The sequence below is a fragment of the Carassius carassius genome, chromosome 2 (assembly GCF_963082965.1).
Source record: "Carassius carassius chromosome 2, fCarCar2.1, whole genome shotgun sequence".
NCBI lineage: Eukaryota > Metazoa > Chordata > Actinopteri > Cypriniformes > Cyprinidae > Carassius > Carassius carassius.
This window is the reverse complement of record NC_081756.1, coordinates 17222462-17237575: the sequence shown is the minus strand read 5'-3', so window position 1 is coordinate 17237575 and position 15114 is coordinate 17222462. Positions and strand designations below refer to the sequence as shown.

General features: G+C 37.1%; 1 protein-coding gene across 1 annotated transcript; it reads left to right on the top strand.

Moving 5' to 3' along the window:
- The first annotated feature begins 2740 nt into the window (after nt 1-2740).
- LOC132104651 (adhesion G-protein coupled receptor G5-like) lies at nt 2741-13857 on the top strand. The gene is made up of 14 exons (XM_059510217.1): nt 2741-3077; nt 8196-8281; nt 8477-8923; nt 9084-9132; nt 10278-10392; nt 10496-10618; nt 10732-10848; nt 11199-11241; nt 11358-11461; nt 12058-12176; nt 12307-12566; nt 12686-12785; nt 12869-13143; nt 13376-13857. The coding sequence occupies exons 2-14, from the start codon at nt 8215-8217 to the stop codon at nt 13498-13500; spliced, it is 1944 nt and encodes a 647-aa protein (XP_059366200.1). The 5' UTR covers nt 2741-3077; nt 8196-8214; the 3' UTR covers nt 13501-13857.
- Nucleotides 13858-15114: the final 1257 nt, after the last annotated feature.

Genomic DNA, 15114 nt, shown 5'->3' with positions numbered 1-15114 from the left:
CTGGCATGTGGGATATTCGCTTCTGGGCCAAATCCTAACTGCTGGCGATCCATTCTTGCTTTCTTGCAGTTTGTGGGCTTCTGCTTGTCCACTCATTTTTTGAGGACTGACCTCAGGTTCTCTATGGGATTGAGATAAGGGGAGTTGCCTGGCCAAGGATCCAAAATTTCAAAGTAATGATCTTTCAGTCACTTCTTTTTCACTCTTGCTTTGTGATCATGCTGGAAAATGCACAGATCATCACCAAATTGCTCATGGATCATTGGAGGAAGTCTCTCTTGCAGGATGATTTGATACCATTCTTTATTCATGGTAGTGTTTTTGGGCAGAATTATGAGAGCCCACTCCCTTGGCTCAAAAGCAACCCCACACATTGATGGTCTCAGGATGCTACACTGTTGGCACAACATTTACATTTATGCATTTAGCAGACAATACTTGTACTTCCTGCAGAATTTCAGTCTGTTCTTGACGTTTTTCCTGGAGAGGAGGGGCTTCTTTGCTGCTCGTCTTGACTCCAGGTCATTGTCCAAAAGTCTTGGTCTCACTGTGTGTGCAGATGCTCTCACACCAACCTGCTGCCATTCCTGAGCAAGCTCTTCGCTGCTGGAGACACGATTCTGTAGCTGACTCTTCAGGAGGAGATAGTCCTGGCACTTGCTGGACACTCTGGATGTTCTGAAGATTTATTCACTGCAGTCGAACCTCTCTTCTTGAACTTCTTGATGATCGGGTAAATACTTTTTGTAGTAATTTCCTTCCATGTGAGGACATTTTAACGCAAAGTGATGAAGTCTGCTCTTACAATCTATTTAGTATGATAATGATTTTACCTGACTAGTTCTCATTTCACGTGCTGCTGATGTGAATAGTCAATTAATGCTATAGCTGGTCATTTTGTGTTATGATCAAAAACGATAAAGCTTTTACCAATTGTTTAAAATGTATCTGATGACTCTACACAATAATAGAAACAATGTGAATGAACACCACAACAGCTGACACAAAACTGATGTCACTGCTAAAACTTTTGGCCATAATTGTAGTGTAGGACAAGTGAATTGTGTCTTGTCCCAACAAGTTATTGTCCACAAAGTTATTTCCTGTTTTCATTTTTTCATCTGTTTTTATCCATGAGTACATGGATAAATGTACATGTTTTTATCCAACTCTCTCATGCTGGTACCCCTAATCTCTCTTTATAAACATCAGTTTGGAGTTCCCCTGGCCTGTGAGATCACCATGGTAGTTAGCACCACTTCACAAAGACTGAGAGAAGCAACAAAAGAGCAAAACCACTGCCTTTGTTGGCTGGTTGCCATTGCACTATATACCATCTGCACTAAAGCTGCCATCTGTTTAGTATTGCTATAAACTATATGCCAAAATATAATGGCCTGATGTACCAAAAATATGTGTCTGTGAGTGTGCATGAGCAGTAGGATCTCTTTGAGATATGCATGCACTGCTGTATTGCTCAGAGACAGAGCCATGGTGTGCCCTTAATGTCGTTGTAAAGCAGCTGTCTGTACGGTGTTGGACCTTAAACGGCAATAAAACAGACCACTTTGCAAACAAGGTGAAAAGTAAGATGCTTAACAGAAAGCTGTGTGAAAAGTCTCTTCTTTTTTTCAGCTCGCATATAAGTTCAGACATAAAAACTGCAGTTGCAATTTGAAATCTCGCTGTAAGGAGTTAATGACCTGTTAGGGGACAAGTTACACATTGTCTATAGCTTAACCATGCATGTTAAACATAGTGAAAGGGAAATTCATAGTTCTTTTCAGGATGTGGTGACCAGTATACAACTTTTAGATATCTAATCTTTTCTAACCACAGCATTCTTTTTCTGTTCATGAATTGGAAGCTAGCTAGCTAGCTATCTATCTATCTATCTATCTATCTATCTATATATATTTTTTTATTATTACATTTTGTTTAAAAAAGTGCACAAATGTTTCTTAAGCTTCAAATCAGTATATTAGAATGATTTCTGAAGGATCACGTGACACTTGCCTGGAGTAATGTCTTCAGAAAATAGGATTATAACATTAAAACATTAACATCAAAAAACTTACTGACCACAATTATTTATATATGTGATATAAGAAATGTAATATATATAATTTCATCAATATACATGTATTTCTGCAAAGAGTTATAGGGTATTTCCGGTCTATAAATCACTTCTAACTGAAGCAATAAGAAGACCCATCAAACTAAATCAAACATGCGTCACTGTAAATGTCTGACTTTTTATTTATGATCTTTCAATATTAGTCTTCTGGAGAAACAGAAAAGCCTTTGTCAGACCTTGGCCTTTATTAACGCTGTCGAAATAGCAGTTGAGACGCACAGGAAGCCAGGTGCTTTAACTGATCAACAGACAGCACACACACACACACACACACACACACACACACACTTACACTCCCTCTCCTACATGTCCACTACCTAGCAATGCAATCTTATCAGTATCCTGGACATTATGGCTTTATTGTAGGGTTTAATTTGTAACAAATTCCGAGACAACAGAGGTTGGCCTTGAAAAGAATATGCTTCCAATACTGAGAAAAGACTTGTGTTGCATTTGGCTAGTTATTCTAAGCTTTTTTCCGACGCACAATAAAGCCAGACTATGCAAACTAAGTCCAGTGTTCACAGACATCGCTCCTCCCTTTACTGTAGCCATACCTGGCCGTTGGGGTAAGCTTGCTGGAACGTTTATTTCAGTCGTTTAGACTGCTTTTTTTCATGCTGCCATGTAATTGACTCTCGGAGTGTTTCTATGAGATTGTTGTCGGAGTGAGAGTAAGGTTGCCTTCTCTTTCAGTAGAAATAATACTGTAACACGAGCGCCTTCAGTTCAGCTTTGACGCACTCTCGGAGACGTGCGCGAGAGAGTCACTTGCGTTTATCGCTCATCCAATCGTTTTATTTTACGCGTGTTTTCACGTGCACTGTCTCACCGGGAATGAACAAATAACTGAGCGACCATTTACGCGTTTTCCGAGCACCACGCAAGTGTTTTGTGTACTAGGAGAAGATAGCAAGTGTTCTGCGTTTGTCTATGAACGGTAAGCCAATTTCTTTAAATGTTTGCGAATATGTTACATGATATGATCTCAGATCACTCGGTATTTAAGAAAGGTGTTAGATTATGAATTGTTTTTATTCATACATTTTGACGTGGAATATCTGATACTGCCCTTACGAAAATTAACCATGGTTCTACTAGCCTACAAATAAAACCAAAAAACAACAGCAACAACAAAAAAACACTATAGTTAAACCATGGGAAGCACAATTAACCATGGGCTACATACACTAAACACAGTTAAGCCATTGTATTTGTAGTAACACTGTGGTTATGGCAATCAATATCCCCCCAAAAACCATAACAACACTTTTACTATAATTAAACCATGGTTAATTTTGGTTACAAAATGCGCGCGTGAATAGTGAAACGTTTTACTATTTTTCCATGTTTTTTTTCATGTGAACTGTTTAAACTGATTAGAAAAAAAATGAACGGAGATGCAGAGCTATTTGACTGACAGTGAGTAGCCTAATTCTCAGTCTGTTCCACTACCTCAAAGCTTACACACTCTAAATGGGGTAAGCTGTCACAGTAAAAACAATGAGAACTTCTTGATAATTTTGTTGAAATAACATATGATATTTATGAAAAAGGCCTTTTCTGTCCTTTTCTTTTCAATGGATAGTGTGTTTTCATTGTGATCACTTGTTAAGCGCTAGAAAAATTATTTGATATTTAAATTTCAGTTTGAATGATTGATTTCACAAAAGTGTTTAAAAGCAATATTTTAATCCACTGAATATTTGTTTTATCAAAAACTTATGTATAGCTCTTGTGACAACTAGCCCCTCTCTCATGTCATTCTAAGGCCTATGTTTCTGTATTTTTCAGTGGAGTTTTTGCATGTGTGCAGAGGGTGGACTTAACCAATAAGTGAGGTTAGCACCCGCTTAGGGCCCCGGGGCATCAGGGGGCCCCATCTGATATTGGCTAAAAATATTTGGCAAACGTTCCAGTGTGTATTTGTGTTCTGGAGAGTGTCAAATTGTCATAAGTTGTGAAGAGATAAATAAACTGTAAACTATGAGAGATAGAGAGAGAGAGAGACCGAGAGAGAGAGAGAGAGAGCAAAATAAGTGTTAGGCATAAAAGAGCATGCTTAGTTATTGTGTTGGTGCCCCATACCTGATATTTGCTTAGGGCACCCAAATCAGAATAAAGTGTCAAGTTCGCTTAGGACACCCTCTCAAAATAAACTGTCAAATGGCTAAAATACATTAAATTGATTACAAATAAACCATGTTAATGAGTTTCATGTAACACATTAAAGCATAACATGCAAAAACCTTTATTAGGATTAGGTTTAGACAGCACTCATCTCAACCTTTATAAGATAAACATGCAGTTTTTCTCTATTCTACATGCATTTCTTTCTATTTTCACATTGTTTTCACCATTTTACACTCACTGTTGTAATAAATGAGACAAGAAGCTCCTTGGTGACACAGGTGGAGAAGCAGACTCCACATATTTACTCCGTGGCTGTGACCAAATCAGAGACGGAGACCCAAACCCATACCTCCCCCCCAAACCCATCAATCCACCTCAATAGAAAGTAATGCTTCCTTTCTCTGCCTTCTATGTTACAAACTGAGAAGATTGAGCCTGTTCCTACTACTGACATATGCTTTTTTTATTTCTGCATATTAGAAGGCACAATGCAAATGCGAACTGAACTTAGATTCATAAGACATTATCTTGAAGAATTGGTGGCTATTAAGCCTATAACCACCAATTAGTGTTTAGTGCTGCTCATGAAATTGCAATAAGATACGTTTTCATTTTAGCTTCTCTTCATGTCTCGTAGTGTATGTTGGTTTTCCTGTCTGAACCACGGCGGCTGATCTGCACAATTAAGCATCAACAAGTTTTTTGCTGTAGTGCAGCTTAGCTTCAATGTGGTCACCACTACATGGTTAAAAGACCTTCGCCCTCAGCTCCACGACTTGTCAGTTCAGCTCAGAATGAGGCGAGCTGAAAGGCCTCTCGCTTTTATGACTGGCAATGATGTCACGAAAGAAAAGCACAGTAAATTGACCTAGTTCTAAAAGTTCACATTCTTGTTCTGTGCAGGGTGTTAGCTTCGCTAGACATAACACTGGCCATGGAAATACTATAGAAATGCATGTCTACTGTGGTTTGTCTCTCTTGAAGCTTAGGTAGGACTTCAAAACATGTTGAATCATTTCAAGAGATTTTATCAGCACAGGAATAAAAATAGGCAACTGGAGCGGAGGCTCAGGAGTTTGCATCTCAGTTTTCCACACAGTCATTATAACTAAAAGAGGAAGTGTTATATGATTGTTTGAGTTTTTAAAAAAATTGCTGTGGAGTGGGAAATAACATAGCATGGGCAAGAAAAGTTTGAGCAAAAATTCCTTTATGTGCACAGTTCAAAACTGGCAAGGCGCCCCGTTTGAATAAATGGACTTCACCAGCTTCCTTTGAGCTGTGCTTGGAGAGAAAGGGGACATTCTTTGACTGCTATGAAGTCCACATAGCTGGAACAATGGCAGAGGGAGAGAGGGCCAAAAAGGGCGGAGGCATAGATGCACCCTTCTCAAACCTACTGTCGCACAGAGGAACTGGGTACTTTCTGTGGTAGTCTGCTCTGTTATAGCTCCATTTAGCCATCGTCTTTCAATGTGAGAATTTGTATGTATTTTAAATTAATTGTGGTTCTACAAAACATGTTTATTTTCATTTAACAGACACTGAAAGATACAATACTGATGTATTAACAGCGTCTAAACATACAATACATATTGACAACACCTAAAACTTCAATTATTTACATAACTTTGCAGACTTACAAATTAATACTTATGAATATTGAAATCCCATTTTATTGCATTCAGTTATCATATTAATGGCATTATGTTTTCAACTGCATTTATAAATGAAGTTTACTCATTTACTTAATATGAAATGATAAAATTATGTTACTGTGTGATATCTGCTACCATTTTTTAGAAATGGTTATGGTCTAGGAGAGAGATTAGTGACAAAATGCTATAGTGTTACTACAGTAAAATGGTAATTTCCCTGCGCATTTCATCCTATCATGTTTTTTTTTTTATCTATTCATAATCGCTGTTAAATGGGTAGGTTTAGGTTTGGGGGTCTAAAAATCTGAATCTAAATTCCACATTAATATTGCTTTTAAAAACAGACAAGTTCCCTTAAACCCAAGAATATATGTTGGCACATTGTTAGTATAGGATGCCTTTGTGTCAAAACACTTTCAGAAATGTCTCACACATATCTCTGACACTGTATGCGACAGTCAATTAAATATATATGTCGAAAAGTTTTGTCACCTCATTCAGATTAAAGGAAGTATTTATGTGCCATTTACAGTTTAGATATTTTTATCATTGCCCTTTCTACACAATTAGCAGTCATTTCCTATTAGTATTTATTTTAACTTACTTATGTCTCTCATACTCTGTTTATGCACGTATGCAATTTCATAGTAGTTTAGTAGTTCTAGAACACATCTCGTAATAGTAGCAGCAGTGGCAAAACACATTAAATAGTTCTGTTGTCAGACCAAATTGGGTAGCTGAAGGTGTTGTGTTTTGCATACTGCCACAGCAGGTTTGTTGCATGTTTGTGCATTAAGTTGGTAAATGCAGGAAAGCCACAGAGGATCTGATCTTTACAGTGTGCTATATTCTCCTACAGTTTCATTTCGATTAGTTTGGCTTATATCTCTGACAGATGTAAAGGTCAACACGCAGGAAAGCAAAACGGCAGATCTGCGTTACATAGGTGAGAAATAATCAAAGCATTGAAGCATGTATTATTGGCTGTTACCCAAAGGATGGTTAGACTTTATTTGGGAACTGCACTGTTAAAAAAGAAATAGTTAGCCCCAAATTGAGCATTTTCATTTGAAAAGATTTGGAGAAAGCAAATGAGAGTTCAAACAATAATGCACAAGTAATCCACACAACTCCAGTCTATCAGTTAACATTCTGTGAAGTGAAAAGCTGCATGTGCATAAAGAAACATATCTCAGTTTTCTGGTGTCTGCATGGTGAGAAAAAACATCAGCTTACAACAAATCAAATTTGCATAAGTGACTTGGGAATCTGTTGTGTGCCTCAATAAGCCGTGATGACTCAAGTCAGAAAACATGACATTCAGTGTCTGACTCATACACTGTCACTGACTGTTTTTTCACACTGGGACTGACAGTGTATTATGATTCACTCTATTGTAGGACACGAGATATCAGTGTTTCCCACAGACTAGAATCTATTTGTGGTGACATATATATGCACATTCATTCTCGGCCAGCAGGAGAGCGGGAGAGATAGCGGTTTCCCCAGTAATGGCTGTAGACAAAGCAGTGCTCAGCTCACAAATACTGCTTCATTAGCCGTTACATGCTAGATGAAAAGAAAATGATATCCTAAATTTTCTGAAGACAGTCGATTTCCTTCAGAAATACAGTGATATAAAAACATCTGCACCGTGTTTCGATTGTTGAAACGTACAGTGGTCATCAACGAATTCAAAGCTTTTTGGAAAATCTATTTGTGCCAGTCAGTTTTGATAGTGGCGGACCGCCACAAATAAATCAATGTATGGGAAACACTGAGACATGCTCTTTTTCTTAAGCATGATGATTCATGTATTGCTCCACAAAACAAAACAAAGATGGTGACATAAGAATGGCATCATATCCATGTTCTGCAATGAATGTGTGTATTCACAATATCATCTCAAAACTCCCTTTGTCGCAAAAGAAAGTCTGTTCTCATTGATAAAGGATGGCAGTAGCATGCATCAGAATTTATTTTTACCTTTCCTTGTATGTGTTTGATAAGAGCCCAGGAATATGTGTTACTAGATGGCTGCCTCTTTATCTCAAGAATAGTGAGTTTGTTTGATGGAATGAAAGGTTTTTGTTTTACAAATGAAACAGACATATGACTTCTGCTAAAAAATGAAGTAGTAAGAGGAAGGAACAGCCAAGATATTGATAACATGATTTCATATGGGATGCCTTTGCATATCTCTACTGAGGCACGCCTTTGTGTATTTTTTTCATTTCTCTTTAACTGAGTTCTCTGTTGCTTTTCAGGCATCATCTATGAGCTACAATGGAACGGAATCAAAAAACTGTAAGAATGCAGATAATCATCTGTCTTTTGATCATTTTGGTTCAAGGTAAGTAGGTGATGGCTAAGGAAGTAAAATTTTGTTCTAGTTATAGATGATGGATTGCTCTTAGTATCTTGTTTAATTAATCTATTTATTAGAAGGAAAATACATACTTGGTCATTGTAAAAATGTAATAGCTTGGATATATATTTAATAATTTATTTTAATTAAAAATTAATTAACCATATTTTGTCCATGTAGCATCAACAGAAAATGACAGTAACTTTAAGATGTGTGGAACATGGCGCCATGGCAACGCATCACGAACTCTGAAGTATGATTTGAAAACAGGCTGTGAGAATATTGCGATTTCAGCCAGTGAGAGCACACTTTCTATTCAGGGCAGTATCACAGCCAAGTGCACACAATCTTCGTCCATTAATCTAGAATCAAACCCTCTTCAAAATCAAAGTCAGTTCTGTGTGTTCTGGGAGCCGCTGCTGGACCTGCTGATAGTGCAGGTGAATGGAAAGAAACACACTCTTTGTCGACCAAATGGCCTTCAAGAAATGTGCTGCACTCACCTCTCACCAGAGCATCAAGAAGCTGCTGCTCTGTATGGTATTGCGAATGGCAGCATCCACGGTGATATCCTCACAAATGATGTCATGGGAAATTATACATTTAGAGGACATACAATCGACTGCAGTAAGAACCTTTAGTGTTATATTTTACATTTCGTTGTATTGCAATTTTTAAAAGCTACAGATATTAATACACATTGCCTGAGCTCACTTGTGAGTTCAGTATTTCTGAGAATGTAATTAGTTTTAGGTTCAGTATATTTCTTCTGTCTTTCCTCTTGCAGAGAAGAAATTGTGTGATGAGGCAAGTACGAAGCCCAGTGGAGCAAACATGTGAGCCAATCATGTTTCTATTTCAGTTTGTTAGTTTCCCTATTACTTTAGTGTGTTATGAACTGATGTGGTCTATCATGCAGATAGCAAGAGGTGATGTTGTGCATGCTTATAAGAGCACAGTCCTGACAAGCTTAAGTATGAGTGAAAAACAGAGGTTGAGCCGCAAACAGGAAGCTGAACCCATGACTACAATGGCTTTCTAAATTATGCTTACTTTTTATGCATGGACTGCCAAGTGTATTGCAGGATTATTAATACATTAAACACATCTTCAACACATTATTTATTGTATATACCCTCCATTTATTGTGCATGTTCATATGATATGCTAAGGCATCATAATAAAGTTTTTTAGTATCGTTTCATGCATAATCTATTTGATTTAGAAATGGGTGGAAACATATCGTGTGGCTACAAAAGTGTTTACTGTGGTTTTTTATCATAACAATACACACTCTCCACAGCCCTCCAAATACTAAAAAACTTTTTTTCTTTGAATGATAAAGGTAGTGGTATTGTGGTATCGGTGTAATTTGTGTATTTACACTGAATCTGACATATACTCTGATATGAAGTGTGCTCATGCATTTCTGAAGTAGGAAGAAGATTTAAAGATTTTTATTTGTCACAGTTATATACAACTTGCAGTTAAATGTTAACCTGGTCAGCTACACAGAATGTGCATTACATATATAAATATTAGAAAGTATGTTTTATACTTAAAAAATATATATTTTAGCACATGTAACTCTTTTATCCACAGCATTTTTGAAAAAAGTTGCATTTTTTATCATTTTCACTAAACTTTCATGGCTCCCAGAATATAATTTTGTATAAATACCTGAACATGCAATACATCAAAATAAAAAGAATCGGGTTTATTCTTTATTCACATAAAAAAAAATTATTCTAACTTCAAGCATTCCTTTTTTAGGATATGAGGTAAATTTACATATGAGATCATTAGTCTCTGCATCTTCCTCATCTGTGTTTTTGATCATGAGATTCTGGAATCATTCAGATGCGTTACAGCACCCCTTAGCATATAACAGTGAAAACCCAGAAAATTCTGTGTTTGGCAGGGACAGAGTTAATAACATTGTTGAGCATGTGCAAATGCATGTGTTTGTGTGTGTTTGCAGGATAGAGGAAGCAGTGATGAAATCCAATACAACAGGTCAGGTGAATCTACTTTGTGCTCAGAGCAGAGTCATTGAGATGAACGATGGTTTCACAGGACTCAATTTCACTCTGCCAGTAAATAACATTCACCTTATAGAAGCACAAAGTTCAAAAAAACCTTTGAGTCACAGGAAGGTCTCTTTCTAGAATATGAATAAATATAAATGTTGCATTCCAGGGCCCTCGAACTGCAGCTGCAAACAGGACACCCTCAGTTTATCTTCCCTCCTGCCTGAAATCTATGTCAAGGAGAAAAACCAAAGTGGTGTGTACTTACTTCAAAAACAAGGCCTTATTTCAGGTATGACAATATTTGTCCAGCAGACATAAATCATGTGAATTAATTAGCTTCCATTACCTTACCAACATATACAGCAATGAACAGTTTGATTCAACTGTGTTTGTGTTGTGTAGGGGGGGTCGTCTGATGCAGTTCTTCTGGATGACATAGTTGGACTCTCAGTGGAGAATGAGACCATCAAAAACCTCCCAGAACCTGTCAAAATCAGGTTTCGTCACTCTACTCTCCCAGTAAGTCGTTTTGTGCATGTTCACAATTTAGTACTTTCTCAAGTAATACCCTGTTTGTTGTGATGTTAAAAGGCTATTTATAAGCTTAGCAACAACTGTAGCTGGAATCATTTTCTACTGAGTAGACTAAATGTCTGCCATTTCCTTAACACTGAAAACAACGACAAAGCTGGTGAGGTGAAGTCGGATAAACATTAAATTTCTGATGTTGTTTTTGGTATTTAAATCGCAAAAGCCATTTACTCAATCGAAATAGCAATGATGAATCTCTGTACTGTGATTGCCAAACCACTCTCTTTGAGCTGATTATAGATGCATTTCTCCTATCCTTTTCTACTTCATTTTTACAGCTTAACCATTCTAGAAGATGTGTTTCATGGGACACAAAAGAAGGTGCGCTCAAGTCTTCATGTTCATAGACACATCAACACTCAGTATTAGACATCAATCAAATGTTTAATGCTAGCTGTGGCACAATTACAGATTGTTCTGTCGATGTGTCTCTGCAGATATTGAAGTGACTTGGAGATATGACGGCTGTACGACTGTTGATATTAATGAAAGAGAGACAGAATGTCACTGTAATCACCTCACATACTTTGCCATCCTTGTGGTGAGTAGCAGGTTTACCAAGAAAATGACTGCTGGTAATATTTCTCACTGTGAGATAATCTTAATCAATGAAAGCTATTTCTATCATCCTTGGTAATCCGTATTTGCATAGTATGCATTTAGAGGGACAGAGTTATTAACAAATCATGCCATATTAATGAAATGATTGTATTATTGGGAGATAAGTTTCAAGGCTCTACCATTGGAGAAAGCGCAGTGGCTAACTTGGATCACGTGTGCCTTGATAACCAATAACATCACAGCCTCGATGTCATAGAGTTGTGACAGTCACTGTTTGTGGAATCCAAACTGCAAACTGAATTTTATCTGCCACAAAATTGTCTGTGACTCCTCTCACAAAAAAAGCATTTTTGGGGGTAAAATCTAAAAACAGAACAATCCAGAATGAATGTTTAATGGCAAACATGGTGAAGATTAGCCAATAGGCTGTCAGTTCATTAAATTATAAGCTGTTTTCCCAAAATGCTTTATATTTAGCATAGTGAAACATCTGCTCCATTGAAATCTTTTTTAAAAATGGCCTCTAGTCTCTTTCCTTAAACCAGCCTTGATGATCTTGTTTCTTCTTTGCTTCAGCAAGTGGAACAGAAGGCTACAGTTCGCCATCTAAAGGCTCTGACGTTCATTACCGCTGTGGGCTGTGCCTTGTCCTTAGTTAGCTGTTTGGTTCTCTTCTATTGGCTTTGTAAACGCAGGTGACTGTGACTTCACTGATTTGGATTTCATAACACTATTACAAAAAATGCTTGTTCAGTGATAATTCTATTGTGAATCTCACCATGTTCTTGCTCTGTTTGTCTCTTCTTTGTCTCTGTATTCCAAAAGAGGGAAGAAAACGCAGATCTCACTGGTGCACCGTGGTCTAGTGGTGGCGATATTTCTTCTGTGCTTGTTCTTCATTCTTACTGGTACACTGGCCAATGTAGGAAATGAAATCGTCTGTAAGATAACTGGATCCCTTCTGCATTATGCGCTGCTCTGCACCCTATGCTGGATGGCCATGGAAGTGTTTCACACATTTTTGTTGATCCGCAAGGTGTTCAACTCAACCCTCCCGACATGGATATTTTACTTGGGAGGCTTTGGTAAGTGATAACACGATTATGTATTAAGTATTTTTTAAAACAAGAAGAAAAGTGTATAATGAATATAAACATTATAAGTAATAATGTCATGTTTTGATGTTTTTTGTTTTCAATTTGAGGTCTCCCGGTTCTGCTTGTCGGTATACTGCTCTCAGTAGGAGATATATATGGCGAAAGGAATATTGTACCAAGTGATGATGTCAACAATCCTTACCACATGTAAGGAGACATTACTCAATATTAGATATAACCGTGTATGCACTATACAAAAATGTAAACTCTGCTGTGCTCTGCTCATCCAGGTGCTGGATGTTGAAGAATGACAAGAGCCTATTGGCTCATTACATCATTAATGTTGGCCTACTGGCTGTTGTGGTGAGCTCTGGTGCAGTCATGCTTTTCGTTGTGGTGAGGGAGATCCGCAACCGACCTGATTGGAAGAAGATTCATGTGGCTTTTCTCAGTATATGGGGTCTCACCTGTCTGTTCGGCACAACTTGGGGTCTGGGTTTCCTGGATTTTGGCCCCCTGTCAGAGGCCATTCTCTTCCTCTTCTGCATTATCAATTCCTTACAAGGTAAGGTTTTTTGAATGCACTATCACAAAATAAACAAGGCCAAATCATGGCTAGGCTTTTGTGTGAATGTAAGCTGAGTTCCTGTAGCAGCATATAAGAATACAACTGCCCTGAAAGTTGTTTCCTTTTCTTATCATTACATGTTTGCTTCAGAAATCTTGAATTTAACTCATTAGCTTCCATTTTGTTATATGAAATCGGCATGATATTCCATTTCCTTGTATTCCAACAGGATTTTTTCTCATGCTGCGATACTATGCTCTTGATCGGATGAAAAATGATGATAGGTCCTTTTCGGATAGGAGCAGTTCTGGATCTTCAAAACAGCAAATGTTACAGACTCATGAAAAGAGTTAAAAGTCTGGTGATGCTCAAACAGTGTTTCTCTGAAATTGCCAAATTTCACTTCTTTCAGAGATGTTACAATGAAAGATTATTCACAAAGGGCATTTTATTTTGTAAAGATATTTTCTCATCCTGCAGGTCAGGGTGTGGTATATTCTTTAGATGGCATTGCACTGATATTGGGGACCAGAGTGCCAGGTAATGGAGCATAAATGCTTTACCTGTCATAAGCTGTATTTCTGTATTCATATGATAGTTTGTCTCAGTCTTGCACTTTAGCTTTTTTACTGCTGTATGAAACTGCTGTATTCTTTGTGAGATGTTAATAGGAGTTCTTGCAAATTGCTTTTAATAATGAATAAAAATATATATATATATATAATTTTGTGGTCAAAAAGTTGAGTTGTGTAAGATTAGTAAGTAGAAACTGCCAAAAAGTGCTTTCCTCGTGTATTTTCAGGATTATGGTAAATGAGCTAAGCAAACACTGTATTAGTTCTGTCAGATGTAACTGTAGGCTGCACTTTTGTTCATTCTTCAGTTTTGTAATGAAATGGAGTAAAGCACAAACTTTGTAGTTTTTTTTCCGTTTTACGTATTTGTAACATATGTGTATTTCTGTTGGAATATTATAATATAGAATATATAAATAAATATTTTTGGTGTTTGCTGATTTTCTTTTCTTCACCTTTTTAAACAACTTAAATTGGACATCTTTTATAGAACCAGACAGAAAACCCAACATAATATTAATTAAAATAATAATAATAATATAAATAACTTATGTTAGAAAATGCCAAACAGTCCTGATCTTTTACTGTTCTGAAATATATTTTCGAGCATGTTATTTATTCAAAATGAGCAGAAGCTTTGTTTGATTCATTAAAAAGAGAAATTAATTGAAGAGAGATACTAGAGTTCGGTGGTGTAAACAGACACTGAGGAGGACGTATGCAGAGCTGTAAAGTGAAAACAAAGGCAACATTTTCCATTTAAAACCCAAGGGATGTCAAACAACAGAAAGAATGAATGACCATTAAACTAACTAAATCAATTAGAACTGTAGCATATAAAAAAATAATATGAGGTGGGTCTGAATCAGAATATTAAGAATGATGATTGGGTTGAGAGAGGCGACCTCTGGTGGGAGCTGTTTGGAGCTGCAGTCTCAGCACCTCGGCGGGAATATTAGACATGTGAGCGTCTATCAATCTTGCTACTGGAATTTTGTCTGTTCTTCTACGCAAAATTCCTCAAATTTTAATCGGATAGGGAATCTATTGGAAAGCCAAGTTTTTTTATTATTATTATTCATTTCACACAGGCTACTCACCGGGATATGTTTTATGTCTTTGCTGTGATATTTGATGCATGTAACAGGCCATTGTTTGTTGGGTTGTTGAACTATCATCCAAGTCCCAGTGCTCTTGTGGACTATTGGACTTGAGCTGATTTCCACCTAGAATTTTCTGTTTCCATCCCATCCATTATTTATCTTCATGATTTTACCAGTCACCTTAACAGATAACATATCCTCAAAGCATGATGCCACCACCACCACCACCACAATTGATCACAGTGAGAATTCACTTTACTGGCCAAATAAGTTGCATATACCAAGGAATT